Source organism: Ambystoma mexicanum, chromosome 3p (genome assembly GCF_040938575.1).
Source record: "Ambystoma mexicanum isolate Mex_15411 chromosome 3p, UKY_AmexF1_1, whole genome shotgun sequence".
Taxonomy (NCBI): Eukaryota; Metazoa; Chordata; class Amphibia; order Caudata; family Ambystomatidae; genus Ambystoma; species Ambystoma mexicanum.
Window position 1 is genome coordinate 1,209,066,102 of NC_090925.1, and position 24,177 is coordinate 1,209,090,278.

The 24,177-nt window shown below is 46.1% G+C and overlaps 1 protein-coding gene across 3 annotated transcripts in view; it reads right to left on the reverse strand.

Annotated features, from left to right (window-relative positions):
* CNOT6 (CCR4-NOT transcription complex subunit 6) overlaps positions 1-24,177 on the reverse strand; it is a 632,403-nt gene that overhangs the window by 582,039 nt on the left and 26,187 nt on the right. For 2 of the 3 annotated variants that reach the window (XM_069652647.1, XM_069652646.1), the window contains exon 2: positions 9,508-9,624. In XM_069652647.1, the coding sequence (XP_069508748.1) occupies positions 9,508-9,619 (112 nt within the window). In that variant the 5' untranslated portion in view covers positions 9,620-9,624. The remainder of the gene's footprint in view (positions 1-9,507; positions 9,625-24,177) is intronic. The other variant, XM_069652648.1, reaches the window with a different exon arrangement.

Sequence of the window (24,177 nt, forward strand, 5' to 3'; positions counted from 1 at the left end):
ACAAACCTTTTTTTGCAGCACAATTTCTATTGACTGGAGGATGCAAGATTGGTGCATTGCAGGAAAGAGGCTGTATGCAAGGCTACAAGAGAGCCAGTGTGTCAATATATGTTATCTTTTGTATCAACTAGGAAGAGTCCTAGATGTCTCTGGCTTGGCAGAACAGTGTTCGCTATGGCTAAATTATTTGGTTTAATGTGCATGCATATTTAATATTATTAACATTATTAATCAGTTGTAATGCTGAAAATGTTCTGCTTCCATGTTCCCCCAATTCCACAAACACCCACCTCTCACCAATTCCCCATCACAACTTGCATTTTTGAACCTCACGCTCAGTCATACACATACTCACATGCTCCGTCACACTGCCAAGTCACAATTTGCACTCCCTAGTCCCTACCAAACTCCAAATCGTACTCCAACTCACACCGTGCGCTCCCCGATTTCTCCTGCAGTATACAGTCCTTCATTCTTGCATGCTATTTCTGCATCTTTCATCCCTTCTCCCATTATATCACACTCATCCCTTCTCCCAATCTGTAGCTTACTGCCCCTTTCCAGCCAACCCCTCTCGGCTTTTGGCCCAGTACTACCCCCCGAGCCCACGTTCCTTCCACTTTCTGTACCTCCGCTCTCTGGCCCACTGCATCCGCTCTGCTCTCTTGCCCACCGCTTCCCCCTCCGACCCGATGATCTTCCTTTGCTTTCTTGCCTACAATGCCACAGCTCACCCATCACTCAGCCGCTCACGCCTTTCTCACATATTGTGAGCATTTTTCAATTTTTGAAGAAAACTAGATTTTGACCTAAAAAATTGGCATCTAAAAATAGAATAGAGTATATGCTCTTTTTAGATAACCCATTTATGGAAATAGGCAGGCCACCTTAATCTCAAAGGTGACCTGCACATTTCCACGGGGCTGAGCTGTAGCGCCAATGATGCACTGGCCAGCTGCCTTGAATATGTTTGTGTTGGCAGCGCTCTCCCGACAATGGTCTATAGGCTCCCCGTGCATTTGATGATGTCGACAGTACACGCAGGACTAGCACGTTGGAAAAGGAGGGGCTACCTCCGAGCAGACGGCACTAGTGCAACATGCTACCGTATTGGACAGACTTATTAAAGCACTACAGCTCACAGTAGCCATCGCAATTGTTAAGTGCGCAGCGCACACTAAGAGAGCAGACTCTCACATGGAAATGAGGCCGCAGAGCAAAACTGGTTGCATATTCAAAAGATATGAGCTTCGATACGCCCGATGTGAATGAAAGAACGTTGTTGATGAAAGAATGGTGGTGACAATGATAAATTAAAGTTTTAACAACTTGTCTAGGACGCAACTAAATGGAAGTTCAAGGTGAAGCACCACAGGATGAGAAAGAACTGGACACGGAGGGGGTGTTCTTTATCCCCTTCGGAAGCATTGTGGTGACAGGAAAGCACTGGTAAACCGGTGATGCCTTTAGCCTTAAGAGTGGCATGGGAACAGCTACACTACCATGCGCATGTCACTAGGGAAAGCCTTGCAACAACTATTGCAGATGACTGGTTCATATCGAATTTGTTGTTATTACACGTTGCATTTTATGTAGTAAATTGCCTTGTATGTCAAGTTTACTGCTGGGCACACGCTGCGAACAGTCAGAGGCGTTATCCCTCGACAGAATGGTCCATTTCAGCATTATGTTGACATACCGCAGGTCTGCAATTGCTACAGATATAAGATAGTGTGACCATTCTCTAGGTGAGTCGAAGCTGGCCCATGCACACATCGAGATGCCACTTGCTCTGCAAAGATGCTAGTTCGCATATTCCCACCCGATCTAGGAAATACCTCGAGGTATTAAGATCAGATAATGGCCCACATTTTGTGAATGAAGTGTTTGAGCAAATCAGCTGGTTACCTAGTATAAAGCATACGCTTTCTTAGACTTATTACCCACAAGCCATCGGGCTATGTGAGAGACTCAACGGCCTGCTTAAAGAAAGCATAGCCAAATTTAAGTGACCGTTGAGAAAAAAAAAAATAAAAAGGATGGCTGACTTGCCTGCCTCTTGCATTATATGGATTGAGGAATCAGCCAGGTTCTGACCATCATTTTACGCCCCATGAACTAGTAACAGGGAGGTGAATGGAACACCTCTCGCTCCTCCAGCATGGACTAGAAGTGATGCCCAGACAAAAGCAGAATGGTTAGATGAATTACGTGCATACTTAACATGTACGACTCCAAGTATCTCATTTCAGACCAAGTTAAGCAGACAGGGTGTCGGTCTCAGATGAAAACCATACTGTTGCTGTATCAAGTTATTGCCAAGACGGTTTCCCGGTGACTGAATTCTGATCAGAAACTTTGTCCGCAAATGACATCAACCCAGGTCTAATGGCTCCTTCATCGTGGAGGACATCACTCCATCCGCAGTGAAGGTGCTAGGGAGACTCGCTTGGATATTCCTCGTAGACATGAAGATCTACAACAGCGAGACCGCCACACATCTACCCCATTCGGAAGAAAGACAAGCACGTGCAGACTAGATCGATGACAAGGAAGATGGACACAGACTGTCCAGTAGAACAGATAAGAGTTCATTGGACTATTGTTCGTTTGAGACATTCTTTGTATCTGCCAAACAAGGAGTGAAAAAAGCTACTGTTCTTGAGCCACAGGAGCTTGTTAACATTGGACTGAGACATATTGAACTCTAGGTCTGGCATTGCTTTTCAAGACTTAATCTTTGACAATTGGAAAAGGGAGCAGTGCCCCTCCCCCCCCCACACCCTCTCCACCCGATTCCTTGCTCAGCGAGTGTTGAGGTGCCCATGATTGTGCCGAATGGCAACGTTCATTGGATCATTCTTACGGTTTGCCTCTTCATTCTTTGTGCATATCCATCATTGGTTGGGCGAACTACTGATGTTTTTGCAAGATCCTAAAAATAATCCAGTCGTGAGGCGATTGCTTGCAGCCATAATAGAGCAAATCCGCCAACTGCCCGAGTATTGTATGGAAAATACAGATGCCTCTGTCTGACAGACTGACTAGTTGGAATGGTCCTTCATTTCTTGATTGAAGAACGCCCGCACCTTGTTGGACAACAAACCAACACTCCTGCATTCCTGAGTGATCCTAGGAATCAACCTGAAATCAATTGATACGTGATATAACTGAGCAAGTCCGTCTATTGTCCGAGACAACACAGTGAGCATCCTGATGGGCTTATCAAGTGAGGACATCCATGATCTGCTCGCTTTGGTCTTTTATTATCTGCTGGAAGCATATGCTCACTTGGTTTGATGAAAAGATGACATTTGTATTCATCAGGAACCCTATCAACCGTACGGACAGCCAGTTGCTTGTGGAGCAGATCCAGCTTTTGGCAGAATATTTTATGAGATTGCCCGATTAAAGTTTGGTTTTTCCTTCCTTAAAAGTAGAAAAATGGGCAACATTGATAGCAACCACAATGTGGCAAAAAACGAGAGACCACCACGGCGTGAAAGAAGCAAATAATGCATACGTTGGACCTACTCGTATATAATCTATACATGCATTATGTTCATTATCATCCTACTTTCTCTTACTGTACGTACCGTCTATTATGTAGATCCAAACAAGGCAGTAGTGCCTGTATACCTTCCTATGCAGCAGGAGGGTACAGATGTGGCAATTGTAAGGCAACAGAGGGCTTATGCGATTGTTCCTACTCCAGTAGCTTATGTGGAGGCGTCTGATTCAGTGGCAATTGCCTCTAGACATCCTCATGCAGGAAAGAGTCTTATAGAATGGTTGCTGAACGCCAGATACAGATTCTTAGGGAAATGCAAAGGAAGGACTTCTTTGACTGTTCCTACACCAGTAAAACATGTAAAAATGCCAATTCCACTGACAAATGTGCCTAGAACTCCCCCAGTAAGAAGGAACTATGCAGACATGCTTCACAAGATGATTATAGCAGCTCATGAGGCGAGAAGGAGACCTAAGAAGTGCAAGGGAAGATGATCATGACTTGAATGATTATCTAGACAGCACATTTGGGGAACAACATGCATCAGCATATGACAGAGGTAGGCAAGAGAACCTCTGAGGAGGAATGCATGTGCACTCATTCCTTATAGTACGGGCAAGTCTTATTCATAGCCATTGAAATAAATGTTCAGACAGCACACTGCCTATCCAACAATGCACTCTGCCGAACAAAGGGTCAATTTATGGGCCCAACAGCCAATTTAGCATGGGCAACAGAATGGCCAGATCGAGACGAAAAGGATTATGTACAAGACACAATGGAAAGAGCCCACACTAAGAATCATGTGAAAAGATACGAACAGCCTGGAGTGAAAGGGTCTGGAATCAGAAGACTGGAACGTCCAGGAAAAATCAGCAGAAGACATTCGAAGATGGAAAACAGAGGCCAAATGCAGATTTGGGGATCTGCAGAGCCTGGGTAGTAATTGGATTCTACAAACAGACTACTGACATGGTACAGTGGATGCAAACCTCTTTGGCAGAGGTGGAGCCCCACCCAAAGCTCACCCCCCTATGCAGCCCATAATGTGAGACATGTGCATTACCAGTGAAAATACGAATACCGAAAAGTATCATGGAAGTAAGGTTCCCCACTGAGAAAGCCATACATGCATACACGACAATACGAATGCCATTTGAATGAAATCCCGGAGGAAGTCGGAAAAACAAGCAAAAGTGCAGATTGATGGTCGTTCAGAGCGAAGCTGATGCACCCAGAAGAGATGCAGGGACGAGAGCATAAATATTCTAGAGAAGCAAAGGAGGATATGTTAAAGATGCGCAACATTTCAGGATCGAGATGAAGATGTTCATGTTACAGAAATAATGAAGTTAGTTATTTTACATGTTTTATTTTACTTAAAACAATTCGTAGCAAAAACTATATACATAATTACAAACACATAAATACCCCCCCCTTACAGATGCCAGGTAAACATCATATAATAAGAAATTGTCAGGTTCAATACAATGTCAGAAATTTGCCCCAAAAAAAACAACCCATTCTTGCCTTGTTTCCTATATAAACACTTTCCCACATCTGCCAGATCAAGCATTTCTTTTTTTTTAAAGAAATGTCGGATTTCCAATTCCTAAGGATGATTCTCCCCCCCCCCTTTCATGGCTCCCCCAAATAACCACTTCTTTTGGCTTTGAGTGAGTATATCTAAGGTAGCATCATTTCCCAGTATTAACGTCTCAAAATCAAGACCTATCGGTTCATCCAAGACCTTTTCCATCACCACACCAATCTCATTCCAAAATTCACGCACCTTCCTACAATCCCACAGATGTTCCAGTGTACACAAATACAAGCCCAACACTCAGTCATCTTTCAAACCTTGCTTCCATAATCTTTCAGGTGTCCAATAAACCCTGTTTAATATCTTTGTCTCGTTATCTCAGTCAAACCCAGGGAACAAAATTTGACATTTGCACACATCCTTGTCCATGTCTCCAAAGTAATTTCAGAGCCAATTTTGCGACTCCATTCGTCTCGGAGCTGAACATTGTACACCCGGCTAGCTAAGCCACCTTCACCTACCAACGACTTTCTTGTAAGAAAATCCAAATTCAAACTCGCCTGGAAATCAATCTCACCAACTGCAATCTTCAATTTCCTGTAATCCGAAAACCTGAAATTTTCAATATGAAATTGCTGTTGCAACTCTAGCACTCATCCATTTCCCCTCCTTAAATAAATCATCAATCCAACTCACACCACCCAAAAACCAGTCTGCCCAGAACAGCGTCTTATATTCCAATCTAATAGAGGGATTCAACCATAATGACGCACCACGATCTCTACATGCATCCACACCCAGCAAACCATTGAATTTCTTCCAGGAGTTTCTCAGACAGTCAATGGGTCCTTCACACTCTTCACTCTTGATTCTGTAGTCAGTAAGGCTCTGGGTGACAGAGGACCATTACAACTTGCTGCCGCCACAGCCCATTCATCAGGTATCAGTGCCAAGAAATAAATTATGAAGTCACAAATAAAGGCAAGGTGATAGGCTCTAAAGTTCGGCACTCCTAGTCCACCTTTCTCCACTGGTAATTGTAGTTTCCATAAGCTCAATCTAGGTGGTTTCTTGTCCCACAGAAAACCTTGAATATTACTGTCCAATTCCTTCCAGTACCGAGTATCTATATTCAGCGGGATCATACTCAGATATAGTTGATCCTGGGGGTTGATACCATCTTTAAAGCATTAACCTTCCCCCATAGTGAAAGACTTCAACTCCAACGTTCCAGATCGTTTTGAAAATCCTTACAAATTGTATTCATGTTCACCCTCACCAAATCACTAATCTTTGGAGTAATCCAGATACCAAGATACTTCATTTTATCCGGGCACCATCTAAACCCTAGATTAGTCACATAATGTTTATTAGAGCAAGGTACCAGGGGCATCACCTCCGACTTGGTCCAATTTACTTTATTTCAAACCGTCTCTGGATATAATCTCAAAATTTCCATTAGAATTGGTAGTGACTGTTCCAAGTCTCGGAGAACCAGAAGAATGTCATCAGCATATAACCATATTCTTTGTTGCCCTTCCCCAACACAACAGTCCTTTTATACAGGGATCATCTCTAATCATAGCTGCCAGGGGCTCAATCGCAATAACAAATGGCAAAGGGGAAAGAGGACAACCCTGTCTTGTCCCTCTTTCCAATTTGTAAGAAGCCGAACGTTAAAGATGAGCAACATTTCAAACTCGAGATGATGTTCATGTTACAGAAATAAAGTTAGTCATTTTACAATTGTACAGTCGCAGCAACGCAAGTAGACAAAGTATTCTTAAAGGCTGGCTATGTAGTGAATATATCGCGGTGATGCGCCAACGTATATACATAGGAAATGTAAGGACTTTGGATGATTCCACAATGCCCTTTAGCAGAGCTGGACATTGTGAGAAGAATGCGTTTCAGTGTGTCGCAGTTAGAAATTGAAAGCTTAATAATGGAGGTGAATCAAAGAAGGGCTTAGCTGGCTCAAGACCAAGAGGTCAAGTCCACCTTGGGCCGGAATGTTCGAAGCAATGGTTACAGAACGTGTGAAAGAATAGAACTCTGGTCTCTAGTGAGGGGCGAGAACATTGAAGACGTCAGAGGTTCATCATTTAATAGTATTTTAAATACAGAAATTCTCGAAATCATGGTCTACAGTCACCTGGTTGGATGAAAATAGATACAGAGGACGAGCTTCATCGAAACCGAGAAGACAGAGTATACTCCCTCATATTCAAGCACAGCAAACATTTCCAAGCTTGAGTTCAAAGCCTTAATTGACTAGCAGACTGCAAGTGTGATGATTGATGACAAGCTAATTGGTGCGAAGCTATGGTTATGACCAACCCACCAGCATCTGTGTGCCAGCATGCATGCTGCTTACATAGGTGGAATATTACAGAGGGGTACGAAGGTGCCAACCAATTACAGAGGGCCACATAAGGGTCCTATAGTTTGTGTAACCAATGGGACGCCGTGCATTGGAGGACGTTCGTAGTGACCTGCACTAGAAGACGGCAGAGTTGCCCCACCTAATGTTAGAGACCCAATCACCTTCCCTGACCAGTATGGAACGTATACCTAGATGTTCATATCACCATTCCAAGTAGGTTTTTGTAGTTTGCTACGAAGGTAGACGTCATTGATGACAAATTTGTAATACATAACCTGCTTTTTTTATGCCTTGAATGGAATGTGAAGATCAAGCGAACGAATGCGTTGATGTTCGTTGTAACTCCCCGTTTTAGATAATTGATTAACAGTCGCACTTTGCCAACTTCCTGAGTCAGTTTGATTATTGATGTTTGACTATATTCTGTATCTCCCTCCATCTTTAAGTATTGCTACCTCGTCTTAAAGGGCTGGGTCGGATACCCCGGTTCAGTGTTTATCCTAACCTCCCACTCCCACCTCTGCGGAAAGAGAATGGCGATTACCATTCCACCAGGTTTTCTTCATGGCTCGGTGTCTCGGTGTAGTCGCCTCGGTTCAACACATACATACATACATACATACATACATAGGGTAGTTGGGTAACATTGAGGTGGGTGAAGGGGGATATGTGGATGTATAGGAGGTAGTATAGGGTTGGAATACCGCATTTCCCTTACAGGATCTTCCTTGTCCCCAGAGTAGGCCTTTGGGGAGTCTCTCCCTTTGAGATCCTCCCACTGAGCATCACCACCAGGGGGACAAATGTGTAGCGGCCTCACCTGCCTGGCCTCATGGGAAGGACTCCCTCAGGGAAATGGACGACATAAGGATTTGTCACAATCTCCATTGTAAAATATGATTGCCTTTGGGGGTTGAGGCTGAAGTGAGCATTCACTTCTGTGATTCAATCTTTTTTGTAATGGTGCGAGAGGACCATCATGCTCATCCTCCTGCTTCCACCACCTGCTGAAGGCACATACACCTCCCACTGCAGCTAAATGATCCAGTGGATGATCATCCTCCACTCCTGCAGCTAAAAAAGATCCATTTCTCCCACTACAGGTGAAGATCTTCCCTCCTTTACATCAAGTCCCCCCTCAAAAATAATCTTCTCTCTACACTTTATCTCTGGATTCATCTGGTTAGAGCCTTTTTATCCCACAATTGTAATCGGTACAAAACTAGGCCAGCTCATGTAAGCTCACTTGAAAATGGCTCATTTAGGTCACACATTAATGAATGTATTTCACAAAAATAAATGTATTGCAACAATATCCTGCTTTTAAACAAAAAAAAACACAAAAAGTCCTGCCGATTTTGCTTGACAGATTCGGGTTAATGCAAAGGAGGCAAATTACATAGAGAACACAGTTCTATTTCCAACAATCAAGAAGGGGTTATAGCTTAAGGAGCCATGTTCATTTAACAGGATCTAAAGCTACAGTTTCGTTCTCTGTGAGGATTCCCAAACGATCACCTGCACAAACTTCAAATAGTATAAAATCGCTATGGACAGCTGCATGGAACTGAATAAACAGTTGTGCTCTTGCAGGTAAACAGGACCCTTCAATGGTTCACATTTAAAGAAGTGTTTAAATGCAGAAGCCATTACGTCTCAGGATATCCGGAAAAAAGTAGTACTTTTTCATCCCTGGCTTATTATTGCTTGATAAACCAAGACTATTCCTTATTCACACTCAAATACAAAAATTGCAAAACATTCCCAGGAAGTAGTAGAACACCACCTAGGTCTGTATATTGTGCTCGAAGTTTGCTACGTTAGGATTCGCATGTTCCAGCCTTCAAAAGAAGGAAACAAAATAAATAAAAGTTTAGGCTACAAGTGTAAAAACATCTTTGGGTGATCCAAGTGGCAACAAATGGTTAGTATAGTCCTTATTGCAGATAAAGTAAATAAAAAAAAACATGTCAATAAGGGTGTTCAGTTATTTAGATCATTCACACAGTGCCGTGAAGACAATACACTACCATGTACTCATACAGGTCTCTAGTATTGTGACCTTACCAGTTATTTCCAACTCTGCCCAGTGCGATTTCTTTCCATTAGCAGCATCTTCAGACGACATAATTGTATAGATTCTTCGTGGATCAGGGGGATCGTACTTCTCTTTGGACATTCCTTCTGTCACAAATAAAGAAAAGCATTATTTTAATCATAGAACTAAAGCAGACTGCCATCAAGACCATGACACCTATTCAAACTACAATTATCAAACCAATCAGTCTGACAAAAAACATCCAGTTATTTCAAGATCCATATCCAAAAAGACAGTCTTCTCAATAATTTGCAACCAGCTCATGAGCTGCTTTCCCATTAAACTGTCACAGACTGAGAAAGACAGGAGGTGGAAAGGCGGCTAGTTCTACTAATTTCCTCAAAACTGATCACATGGTTGCGTGTGTAATAGAGATTGGGCCCACAGAGAAAACTGAAACGCGCTCAAGACTGATGTAGTCACTGACAAGCAATGGCCTTCGAGGATGGTGTAGAATGAGTGGGGTAAAGATGCCCAGAACAAGGGAGAACATTTAACCCAGGGATACACAACCTTCTATAAATCAGTCTCCTACACTCTGCTGCAAGTACTCCCAGCGAACAGACATGGCTCATTTTTAATATCTTCAGTTAATTCCTTGACTAGATTTACAAGCTGCTTTTACAAAGCACTATGGTTGGAAAAGCAGGTCTACTTTGTGGCTAAAACATAGTTCCCCTCATACAGCAAAAGCAATATACTAGGGACACAGCAAAGTTCATTAGAAGGGCCGTTATGACACCTCGCCGTAAGGCTCATGTGCAACCAGGGCTGGGCGATATATTTTCTAAAATCGCTATGGGATGAGACAATATCAAAATACCGTAATCTTATTTCTGATGCTGTGCATCTAAGCAGATTCAATGCTTTGCGTAAGCAGACATCTAGTGGTAGGGGCGGAGTATTGCATATGAAGTTTTCAAAGTTCAAAAGGGGCATCGAGTGGGCGTGTTTGCAACGCAGTTTATTTACACAGCTGTGCATTGTCAAACTGGAAGAGGAACCCTGTGTTTGCACTTTATTGGGCTCAATGGATTATAAATAAACGTATTTGACATCTCGCATGTAGATGTAGGCAAACAATTTAGTATTTAACCCAATATCGAGATGGTTCATATCGCCATGCCCAATGTACAACACTTTCATCTTGAGAAATTAAGGTACAAAAAGTAGCAAAGAACGCATGAAGAAAGGAACGATAAGTGGGCCACTCAAAATTACATGCTAGCAGGAAAGGCTTTACCTTATACCTCTTACCCGCTCCAGATTCCACATTCAACAACATCCCTTTCGGAGTACTAGCCACCGTGAAAACATCAAGCAATGTCACGGACCCATATGGGAAGGGCTGTGGTGACGATTGGAAGCTTGGCAAAGCAGCAGAGGCGGGGAAATGGACCAGGATAGCTTGCAACTCAAGCAAGGAGTGTGAGGTTGTTAGGAGGGAAATGGCAGGTGGCGCACCACACAGCTCAAGAAGGGAATGGGTCAAATGGAGGATTGCCGTTCTTTTGATGCAGTAGTTTTCACAGAGCATTATGATGCAGCAAACATTTGAGACAACTGCAGCACAGGAGGTTTGGCAACGTTCAGGCGTGCAAGTTTAAGTGGGTGGTGTAGCCAAAAATGACTAAGCCACTACATTTGAAAAGACTTGCGCAGCTATAAAAAGAAAGCAAACGTGGGCAAAGAAAACCAGCCAGACCTTTGCAAAGGTAGGTTCATGCATGGGTTGGTGGGCAGAAGGCTGATGTGTAGGAGGGATTGTGTGCTAATGAGGAGCAGGTGTTTGTATTGGTGCAATTGCATATTCTGGTCTGGAAATGGGCCGCATGTGTGAATGGCGGGGGAGTATGCTTTGTACGTGTGGGCTGACAGTTTATGCATGATTGGGGGCAAGAGGAGATATCAGTATACAGGACAATTTGTGAATGCTTGTGTGGATAGGTGGACAGGTGACTTGTGTGTAGTAGCATGTGGGTGCGTGCTACACAAACAAAGGTTTGGTCCTCTGTAGAAACGTTTGTATTTTTCACTGTTCCTGAAAGGATGGTTTTATGTGCTGAAGACTTGAAGCCCCTCAGTGTCAGCAAACACAAATTTCTAATGCTATGACATCTAATCTCTTCCACTGCCGCGCCTACTGTAAATTGTATATCCTCTCACCTCTATGCTTAGATATATCTACAGATATATCTACAACTTGTAAAATATGTATTTTCACCTATAATTTATAGGTTGAGATATTGGTCCAAATGTTTGATGTTTCCAACACTGTAACCTAGTTGGATTCATTTACTGTGTGCTCTGTAAAGTTGTGCCTCTTGTTGCTTGCGCCCTGCTACCCACGGGTCAGGTGCGCTTTACAAATAATAAAAACAAACAAATTTCATATCGTCACTATGTGAGCTTCCTTGCAACTCTGGTAGTGTAGCTTCGATTTGTTGGTGGAAGCCTTGGTTTCTAGTAAGATGCACCACAGACTGGGATGCTCTGAGCAAGTGAAAGAAATATGGATGTGGCTATATAACCATTGCTTCAAGTGACAGGGCTTCCACCGCCAGGACCAACTAGCACTTATTTGTGACTAGAGAGGATTCAAAGCGGACTCCATGCCCACAAGAAACAAAACCTGCGAACATGGCTGTTAGGGAGAATTCTCTTGTAAGGCTAATTTCCCAAACCTAGTGAGTCCCCCAGCAGCTTTGCTGGATTTTTAGGGTTTGTTTTTTCTCCTGCTAAGAGAGAGACTCTTGTCCCCACGCTTAGACATGATTTGAGGTATGTCTTTAACTTGGTATGTGCTTATGGGCTCTTTTACTCCATAGGGTATCATCTGTTTTGGTATATGCGTTACACAGCACCCTCAGTGCAGTAACACAGGGGTATCATAGTGACCCCCAAACAGACTCCATACCCTGGGACTGACTACTGTCTCCCAGGTCATGTAAAGTCACCATTGGCTTTATTGGTCCAAAATTGTGAACAGAACCAGTACAAACCATCATATTGTGGAAGGATTGCCCCTTGGTCTGTTTCCAAGGGGGCACTGTCCAGTCCCCCCCCCCTGTAGAGTTTCTGGCTGGCGGCAGTGGTTACCACTCGAAATATTCAACCAGAATATTTCCTATGGGATTTTCCCATTCATTTTAAACACCACTTTTTTGGTGCATTGTAAAGCTCGTCGGTTGGGTCTTTTCACCAGACCCATTTTACAAAATGGCGTATGTGTCCGTCTTTAACTCCAACCAAGGTCAGGCCCTTTGTTCCACTTTTGGCGAGTTTCTCCACAGAAGCCCTCCAACTGGTGCCACTCTGGCTGGGATTCACAGGATGTGTGGGTGGGGGAATTGGCACCCTGGACTGCGCTGCCTTAGCAACCCAAGACGCACTCTGTTCTGATGGTCCAGTGGTGAGCCGCCCGGCTCACCACTTAGCATGTATGAGTGACAGCTATGCTGTTGAATGGGGGGGGTTTTCTGCATAAAAGCAGGGCTTTTGGGACTGGAGCTTCAGAAGTCACCACTGGACCTGAGAAATCCGAAGAAGGGAGAAGTTGAGCCATCTTCAAAGACAACACCACCGATGGAGCCCTGCTGCAACGACCTCACTGCTTCCGACGACAAGAGAAGATCTTCTGCTGAAAGTCTTCTCCCTCTGAGCTGGTGGGAACAACCAGTTCGACATTCGCCTTCCAGGACGTCCCTTGGTCGAATCGCCAGTGCCAAGCACCCGGCGGCCAGATAGCCAAGCTTCAGTCCACTGGGACCGCGAATGAAAGGAACGCACCTTTTAACCGATCGAGCAACTCCGTGGCTGGTCTCATCCCTGGGCAGTGCAACAACTCAAGTTTCCTCCTCGACGAGATCTTCTCCTTCCCTGGTCGGAACCACGAACTGCACCCACTGCCAGGAACAACTGCCACCGCTGGAGTTTCCTCACTCAAAAAGGTACTGTGTTACACCTGGCCTCCCTTTCCACAGATTGCTAAAGGTGACCCTTAAATCCTTGGCTTTCCAACTGGGTTGACCCCCAGACCTTCTAACTTCACCTTTTGCATCAAACCAACCTCTTTTGAACATTTAGCAAAGACTTGAATGCATTTTTAAACTGTGACCTTGGGCACATTTCGCCTTGCTCCATTTAAAGTGGCCCTGGCATATGAACTTTGGCTCTACAGTAGACTCTGCCTTCACTCCCTCTAACTTAATTATTGGAGTGCCATCTGAGTTAAGCGCTCGCATCGGTTTTACAAATAGTGGTGTTTTAACCTAGACTGCTCTATTAACGGAGGTGTGTATACTTTTTCTGATTGTGTTTGAATTTGCTTTGATCTATAGTGCTTAGTGTATTTCCTAAAGTGTGATTTAAATAAATATATACTTTTGATACCAAGCTCTGGTCAGTCTTTGTTTGCTCCACTGTGTTTCTGGGCCTATTGTGTATGCTCTGTATACTGCCCTACTCATCTTGAGAGAAGTCTGACTGCTCAGCCACAGCTACCAGGTAAATCTGGATGGTGCAGACTGCTACCAATTGGGTTTACTGCTTACTCCTGTAGTCTTAATCTTTTTGCAGTGTTCCCCAAAGGGAACTGCACAGGATTCTGCCCAACAATGGCAGTCCACACCAAGGAATAAATTAGTTTAAAAAAATTGATTAGCAGAGTTTGCGACACTTCTTGAATAGCAAACATACATATTTGATGTCAACAGAAGTTATTTGTACCCAAGACATAAAATGAGCAACAATACAGCATTTTTGTTTACTGTGGAAGTGAAAGATTAGTGAGATTGGAAAGGGGGGGGGCATGTGTTGGGCAGAGGTTAGCTGCATTGATAGACACAAATAAATCGATATGATTTGTGTCCCGGGAGGATAGCTCAGTGGCCACGTGCACGCCTTTGAAGCAAGACGACACGAAGCAACACAAGTTCGATCCCCGGGTCTGCGCTTAGAAACCTTTGGGTGTTTAAGCGCTAAGACAAAAAACAATCAATTACGTAACTAATAAAAACATTTCCTGTAACAGCGCCTCGATGCCTGCGGGCTGTGAGAGCGCTTTAAAAATGTAAATAAATAAAATAAATTAAAAAAAAAAATCAAAAAGGCCCTGAAAGGGGGCACTGTTGTGCAAGAGCCAAGAAGGCAGCGTGAGTTCGCCGCTCCGGCAGCCTGGCGGTTTCGCACAGCGCGAACACATCCCGAGACGCACTACAACGCTGCAAACCCCAAGCTGCACACCGTTAATACTTGACTTTCCACGGCTCCAATCTGGGGCCCGAGAGATCCTCCCTTTCGGTGGCTGCGCTCTTGGTTGATGTGGCCTGCTCCTGTGTCCTACAGCGTGTGCCGCAGACGGATCTAGACCACTGCACAAACAATTAGCTCTGGGCTGCCGCCCGCACTCGCCCATGGTCTCCGAACTGTGCCTGCTGCATGCCCCTGAAGAATACCCAGTCTCCGATGCGAGCAGCGCAGAGGGCAGTACGCCTCACAGGTGCTTGGTCTGTGAAGAAGCTAGTGCGGGTCCAGCGGCTGTGAAGCCGCTATCTCAGGACCCTTCACCTTCCCCTGGACTGCCTCACCCTCCCCGCTATATCTCCGCTGCTGCTCCATTCGTAACCGTAGCTGCACGGAGGCGGCTAATCAGACCTGCTTGACAGCTGCATTGGGGTGTCCCGTACCCCTGGGGATGCAGCATGTGCCACATATGATACCCGGGTCCCTATACCCTGCAGGGCGGAATTCCAGCTCTGAGTCGTGACTGGCTCCTACTGGTGACTTCTGCAGAGCGAGAAGTGTGTTGCAATTGACCCGTGCTGCCAGGGGAGGAGACATGGCAGCACCCATCACTGTCTGGCGGTGAGTGAACTGTGCGCCCCAGACCTTGCGACACCTGCTGTGGGGGCCTGGACTATTCCCGCTACTGCGCTGCTTCTATTGCACCCACAGCGGACCACCACTGACCCCCCCCCACCCAAGGGTGGGGTGAGTGGTGCTGGGGGGAACCATACTGCGTAGGGTGATCCACACATCTGTACCCTGGCTATTGGACCCATCTAGCGCAGACCAAAACCCCAAACCCCTCCCCTGGCGTATAATCGCGGTACCAGAGGACACCATTGAGGGGCCCCATGAAGGATTTTGTGGAACGTATATAGCCCCAAGCTGTCAGAACTTCCGATCGAAGGACCCACCGAACCCTAGACCTCCCCCGCACCCCCTCCCGCCGGCCCATAATAACCCAAGTTCTCAACTATCACAATAGGGATGCAATACTACGAGCAGCCAGAGCCAAGGGAGATGATGCTGGGCTCTTCCAGGATCCACCTTTACCAAGATTTCTGTTGACACTCAGCAAGAATGCAAAACCTTTCTGGTTATATCCAGCCAGACACGCTGAAAGAAAGAAACTACTTCCAAGTTCCTAGATGATCACTTCCCTGGCCAATTGCTATGGGCCTGATGTACTGTCCCGGGAACTCACTTGGCACCCTATGGAAAAGGGCCATTTTGCTTGCAGAGCATGGTGGGGTCTCCCACAGGCAACACCCATGCTTCCTGCCATATTTATTGGTAGTTTGAAATGTGCACTTCATTATGCCCTTTCGCGTCTGTGCTGAGAGTAGCCTTGGTCAGCGCGCAGCATGGCAGTTGGAGGAGGAGGGTTGGGGGGGGGGTCACTCCTCTGGTTGGGAGGGCGGTTGCAGGGGGCAAAAGTTAAAAAGTTGCTTGACTTGCGATTTAGGAGGCGAGCTGAAACCTCATTCCTTGTCTATGCCTATGAGCTGGAATGTCAGAGGGTTAAGCAATCCTGTAAAGATGCATACATTGCAACTGTATGTTGAATGCCACAAAGCATGGGGTTCCTTTTTTTTTAACACGAGACACATGCACTGGCAGGGGGGGGTCGCGTCAGGTTTTGCCAAGTCATGAGACGCACAACGCTACTATACTACTTATTCCACTCAGAGCCGTGGTGTGATGACTCTACTGCACAAGTCTTACATACACTCACAAGGTGACATATTCCCTGGGGCGTTACGTCCTATTACATGGCATTTTGATGGAGCAGTTAGAGATCTATTAGTCCCTATGTCGACGACCCTGATTTTTACTCCGAACGGACTGCCTTACTGGCCCAATTTCCATACTGTGGGGTGGCGATTTTAACACCATAGTTAATAGTGACCTTGATAGATCTAGTACCAAGACCCTACAGTTAACTAGGGCGGCCAAGAGACACAGCACTCACTAGGTGTCGGAACTGTTGCATCCATTATCCCGCAAGTTCTCCTACTCTACAGTGCACTCATTTGGCGTAGAAATCCTACCCAGGACCTTCTGAACACTCCCCGGTGACGGTGACACTGGCATGGTGCACGAGGCTTGGGACAGTGCGATCATGGAGACTCAAACCAAAGGCACTGCAAGATCCTGTCTTTGAGACAGGAGCTTGAATCTTGTATGGACAAATACTTTGAGACCAATACTGGGACTGTGGACTCATGCTACTCTGTGGGAGGCCTTTAACTTCTACATCTGCGGTACTCTAGCAAAAGAATCTGGGATCCTTTAAGCGACACACAGGGCCATTTGTGAGTCCCTACTTGCTCGGCTGGAAGCACAATACGCCTCATCCCCCTCCACCATCACGCTCAGCCAGAATGGTGCCACTCTGGACACCTTTAGGGATCATGCAGACCAGGAACGCAAGTTCCTAGATGATCATCAAACCGCAAGAAACTATGGAGAGGGAGAACACCCCGGCAGACTACTGGCCTGACTGGTACGACAGGAGAAATGGCACTCAGCATATCCCCCTGATCGAAAGTGCAGATGGGTTCTGGTCCATACCACTTCTGAAGTGAATGAGGAGTCACTCCTACCATGAATCACTATATGGAAACAACGATACAGCACCTACGTCTGTTAGGGGAAGCTGTTCCCTATGCTGCGAGAAGCGGTTATTTCAGAGTTACTAAAGCCCGATAAACCAGCACACAATACAGCTCCTACTGGCCCCTCTCACTGATAAGACGTAACAAGATGCTGGCCCTTCGGCTTGCCCCATATACGCCGTTTATGATCCACCCAGATCAGCCTGACTCGTTAATATTTAGAGCTTTGGGCAAGGAAGTGCAGCCAAAGCTTGAAACCGCCCATGCTGGCGTTAGGCTTCCCCTGCCAGAGGGAACTCTTCTTGTGACAGGGCCAGGCCAATCACATTGTGATCCATTGCATCAGCGTGATCCATTGCATCAGCAAGCTTTGCCAATTTATCTGTGCAAACAGACACCAATAGGTCAGAAATGAAGCAACAGGTAGCATCCAGGACCTGGGGCTGCAAGAGACCCAGATCTTTCACTAAACTGCACAGAAAAACAATCTACCAGAAGGGACAAAGCTCGATTTAGTGTGCGCTGGCCATGAGAACATCAACTCCAATGGACCTCAGAGCTTGCACCAACCATTCGCTTTAACATTCCCGTCTGAGGAGTTGCCAGGCCAGTTACCCAATAAGGTGGGGTTGGTTACCCAATAAAGCCTGCTCGATGCAGATCACTGCCACACTAGAGATGCATTAACTTCACCGACTGGATGCGGCATGCCCTTTTCAAGCCTCACATGTTGGAGCCAGTTATTCAGCTCACACCAGACAAAGTACCAAGCCTCCCAGATCGATGGAGTTGGGCACAAAATGATCTCATGGTGCCCTCCACCTTTCAGAGTGGAAATAAAGACCCCACTTCATATCTTTAAGTAACAGTCATGTGACTGTCTAAACACTGCTACAAAGAATTGCTTATATACCCATGTCCTCATCCAAAGAGTCATCCAAAGAGTCTGCATATCCTGTGGGTTTCCTTACAGGAATCGTTGGTTAGTGTGAGCATCCATCATTGACTGGGCATTTCTCCTTTTTCCAGTACTACGTTTTTTGGAGGCTTCTTTGCGGGCTCATGCTCCTCTTGAAGAGTATAGCCTGCCTTCTCCGTCCAGGATACCTTAAAGAGGTGTACCATTCATGGTGTGCCCCTTTCAAAGTTATGAGACTACTGATCAGTGGTAATGTGGGTCTTTTGAAACCCCTACCTAATCCCACCGAGCAAGTCAGTTCGTAACATGATAGGCCTCTATTCATATGTAACCAACTGAATCCAGTGTGCTGTGCTTGCTCTACCTGCAGTGCACATGGCCCGGGGGTTTCCTTTTGGGGGTTCCACTGGTGAGCTGCAGACTGGAAGCTTCAGTACCAAGCTATTCTATAATCATCCACATATACAATCCCTCGTCAAACTACTCTCCCTATATACCCATCCCAAAGGTGGTAAACACATTTACATTGAATGTTCATTCAAGACTAAATCAGAGCCGTTTAGAGCTCTGGTCTGCACACAGAATAAAAAAGAAAACTCTGCAACCAGTTCTCCAAACACTTGACTTCACCCCTTTACACATCCCGATTTTGTCTAATCACATCCAAATGACTGGTTGCATCTTCTACCTGATGTTCCATTACTTCCTCCTTAGCCACGCTACCTCTCCAACAAGCATCACACCATCTTCCATATTTCCAACCTTCACCAACAATATTCGCCCATCAGCAACCTCCGCCAACAACTCTCCTCAAACTCCCCCAGCGATGTACTGCCCACTTTACTCAACTCCTTACATCCTCTTAACCTCACCAACTCCTCTACACACTGGTCCTCCAGTCTCTGGGTCGTTCCTGTTTGGGTTCATAGTGTATGCCACCAGATACAATCCTGGTCTGTTCCCACACGGATGGCACCCTCTCTAGATTCTTCCCAATGAGGTTTCCCTGCTGGAATCTGACACGAACTTGATCAATCTCCCCTTTGGCTGGTTGGTATATAGCCTCCAGTGCCCTGCTTCAGGAATATTTCTCCTGTCAGTATTTGCTGCATGGATATCGAGGGGTTGCAAGCAGACACTCCCAGCTTCCACTGAAACCTGCACCTGGTGTCAGACTTCACCCTGGCGGTGTCCTGGTTCAGATTGGGCAGGCCAGTTGCGGCACGGGAGCTTCTGCATGCTGGGGCTCTGCCTGAAAGAAATCTATACCCTCCCCTCTTTGGATCTCGATTAGTCACTGACACAGATTGTCTATTGCCATGACCAGCTCCCCGGTTGATCTTTAGTACAATGGCAATGAGGACTTGGACACAGTACTTCAGGATAAAAGTGAGCAAGATTTTTGTGAGCAGAAGCGCAAATCCCTTCCCAATGGGAGTATTTTCCAAGCGTGTAAAAAGTTTTACTGTAAAACAAATACAGTTTGAATACATATTTCTTTGCTCCTTCATGCAAATATGTGCAAAATGGAGGTTAATGCACATTAAAGAGATACATTTCCACCTCTTTAGATCAGGCAGTAACGATAGTAGTTTCTTCCTCTGTCTCCAAGCGTATTACTAGTCGAAACATATCCATGTAGCCATGTGCGTGCAAGCAGGGCGTGTCAGCCTCTTTGTTTTGATTCCAGGTTTGTGTGCATTTGTCCATTTTTCAGAGTAAACATAGCTGATACGCCCCTTATCTGTAGAGATGCTTGCATCTTTCTGGCCATTTCCTTGGCCCATCGGGGTCCCAGGAGGGGCAAGGTTAGGTATTACTTTGAGTTGATATATTAGGAGAGTCAGAACCAGAGAACCACTTTGTCAGCCCATCCAGACGCAGACGTTTTATAGAGAGGGCCCCCTTCTGTTGTATAGTTTCCTTAAAGCAGTGGTCCAAACCTCAATTAACCTGGTACCAGATGAGTATCTGGTAAAGCACACCTTAAGCGCGACATGGTCTAGAATAGTCGGCTTATTCTACCATCCCAACCCTTCAGGAGAGTTTGTGTAAGGAGTTGAAAGAACAAATTAAATATTTTAAAGACATTTCCTCTTGTATGGCTTCATTGGACAGACTGATTAGGTATACACCTGTGAACAGGTAGTGTTGCCCCCTTCTATTCTAAGGGGTAATGAACCGGCCCGTATGGAGTCTGATAATTGCTACTTAGAAGTGGTTTGCCGGCATGAGTGTAATAATGTCCCCTTTACCGAAGTCAGATTGGATGGCATTAAATATGTTGTTCCCTGTGAACGGAGTGGGTCAGGTTGCGACAGTGTTGTGGGGCAGGTCGCCCTAGGAGGGCCCAGAGGATGGCTGAGGGTGTGGGGGCCTCCCCCTCTGCACCCCCCATCCCATATCCCCCCCAAGGCTCTTTAAAAAAAAAAAATGTGTTTTAGTTTTTATTGGCAATTTATGCAAAAACCATAAACAACCATTGAATAGCCTCATGACTGTTCACATAACGATCAACTTTTCCCCCACCCACTTACCTCCCCCACCCCCACAAACTGAGGTATTCTGGAACATAGAAAATTGGAACTTGACAATCTGCAATATGCTGCATGGTCATTACTGTCTTAGGCGTCGTCTTTCCTGGTGCTTGGGTACTTGCCTGCTGATCTCTCAAAGTCATAGTTTGTTCAAATTGTGCTTGATTGTGCCACCCCCTCCCATACTCCCCCCCCCTCTATCTTTTCCCCCACGCCCTGCCACCCAGCGCCCTCCCCCCTTTTTTCGCTTCAGGCCCATCGTGGTTTCAAAACTTCAATGAACTTCCCATCCCCATGATTGCCTCACCCCGTCCTGGGCTGAAGTTGCCTGAATCATGGACGATCGCATCAATTTATACATAAGGAGCATGTGCTTCAACTTATTCTGCCAGTCCTCTTTGTTTGGGGTTACCGGGCTCCTCCATTTCTGTGCCAGGGCTAGCCACCCCGCCCGCAGCATCGTTTCCCACATTCTGGGGTATCTGTACACTTCTGAATCCGTCTGGGGGAATACCAAGTAACAATATAAGTGGGTCTTGTGTGACTAGTTCCCTGTAACCTCATCCATCCACTCAAGTCCCCCAGTATCTTTGTATCTGCGGACAGTGCCACCACATGTGTCCCCGTGATCCCACCTAGTCGCATTCCCTTGGACATCTTGGGGGAAACCCACGCGAACATCTTTGATAACTTTAGTGGGTCGCTGTGCCATCCCTGTAGGACTTTTAGATTGTGCTCCATGTCTGCCGTGAATAGATTCCCATGGAATGCCATTTTGAAGACCTTATTCCATACCTCTTCTTGAGGACCTCCCGAGCTAATTCATTCCAGTAATGGCGGAACCCCCCCTCCCCTCTGCAAGGTTAATATTCATTATCTTTTACAGTTTAGACACCATGCCCTTCCTAGAATCAGTTGAGTCTAATACTTTCTCGAAAGGCGTTGGTGTTCTCTTGAGTTTTTGCTCCCATGTCTGGTCGCACAGAATGCCCTTCAGCCGGAGATATTCAAATAGGGAGATCATTCCGGGGCCCAGCACCTCCTCACAGGACAGGAATTCTCCTTCGCTGAACAGTTGGCCCACCCTTTCCATGCCTTTGTACGGCCAGGACCGTGCATTCCTGATTCCCTCCCACCTCCCCCCCTTTTCCCAACCTGAATACAGGGTCCCATAGCGATGTCAATGGGGCGGGCCATGTGGTGAGGTGGTCAGTGTGTGTCCCCGCTCCCTCCAAATAGGACAAAGTACCCCTAGGGTTGGGTGCTTCATTATTCTGCTCGGGATGGCCTTTCGTGGGGCCCAGAGGAGGTCCCGCACCTTGAGAGGATGGGTATACATGTCCTCCAGGTAGGTCCAAGATGGCCCTTTACCATCCTTCATGTGTTCTCGGAACACCCAAAGTCGAACTGACCAAAAGTAAAGGCGAAGGTCATGTAGACTAAAGCCCCCCCCCCCCCCCCCTGCCCACTTCCTCCCTCGGGAGGGTGGAGTAGTTCTCGGGGGTTTTACCCTGCCAGATAAATACTTGGAACTGCTTTCTGGAGTTCCCTAAAGGTCTGGGACTCTCGTGGGGAGGGCCGTAAAGATATAGTAGTCTTGGCAGGACGTTCATCTTCACCGCTGTCATGCATCCGTACCACAACAGAATCATGTTACCCTACCGCTTGATCTCCATCTTGACCTCAGCCACTTTAGGGTCCTAGTTGGCTGGTGCCATTTTCGAGAGGTCCCTAGTAAGACAGATGCCCAGGTAGCAGATGGAGACTCAACACTAATCCCCAGGAACGTGTTCAAAGGGTCTAAAATTGGGTCCTGAACTTGGATGGGGAGCAACAGGGATTTTGATTTGATTTTCAGCCCCAAAAGTTTCTATTAAGGTGGGTAGGGGTGGTAGGGACTGGTGAGGGTGTACCAGATATCCCAAGATGTCTGCGAACAAAGAGCTTAAATTCCACACGCCCCTCTGTATACCCCTAATACCTGGGTGTGTCCTGATGGCTATCACAAGGGGTTCCATTGTAAGGGCATATATTATGAGGTATAGGGGTCACCCCTGTCTAGTACCCCTCGGGAGGCCGAGAGCTCCCCGTTTAACTGTACCTTTGCAGTGGGGGCACTATACAGAGCCGCTATTCACCTTCGCATAAGTTCCCCAAATCCCATCTTCAGGAGGAGTAGCAAATCTATAGAAAGCAAGATTGCATCAAGGTCACACTTGTGCACAGTGGACCAGGTCTATGGTCTTCTGGATGCTAGCCAAGCCCTGGTGTCCCCTTATGAATCCCACCCGATCCCTGTGAACCAGCGATGGCATAACAACCTTCATCCTTTTATCGAGTACCTTTGCCAGAATCTTGACATCCGTAGTTAGTAACGATATCGGTCTATAGGATGAGCATTTGGTGGGGGTCTTCTATAAAGCCCCCATCATTGTTTCGAGGAAGATATCCCCCGCTAGGACCGCATTGAATATCTTTGCCAGGTGGGGAGCTAGTGAGCAGCGAAAGGTCTTGTAAAATCACTGAAAACCAAACCCATCTTCCCCCTGGAGAAGTACCTCCTTTCATTCCCTGAACCATCTCCTCTTCTGCTATGTGGGGCCTCCAAGTTCTCGGCTACCTCTCTCGCCAGCCCTGGAATCGGGATCGTCTTAAGGAAGTCCTCGACCTGGGAGTCTTAACCCCCAAATTCAGACTCCTACAGCTTTTTGTATGATCTCCGGAAGGCTATTCCCATACTCATGGTATCATAGCTCAGTGTCCCCGTCTCGGTTTTCGTAGCTCTCACCATCTTACTTTTCTGGGCCGCCCTCAGCTTCCATGCCAGTATTCTGTCTGCCCTGTCCCCCTTTTCATAATATTTTTGTTTAATTAACTGGATACTCTTCTCCCTTTTGTTTAGCAGGAGTTCCTTCATTTGGGACCTATATTTTTCAAGAGCTGTCGCCTGGTCAGGGGTGATGTGATTGTCTGGGGAGCGACCCGGTTGTAGCTCCGCGATTTTATCTTAAAGTGTTTTTCCTGTGCTTCCCTTTCCCTTTTTGATAAGGACTCCCTGTATAGTCATCTTGAATGCGTCCCTCAGTGTGTGGGCATTCAGGGCAAAGTATTCCACCATTTTTGCTGTTACCTCGTCCTTCAGTAGTGCGTCATTACACTTCCAACACCCTTTCCATTTTCGACCCCACCCTGCCAATAAGGTAATCCGCACCAGGGAACTGGGTCTACCCCCATCTATGGTCCGCCACATAGGGAAGTAGAGAGTTATCTATCAGCATA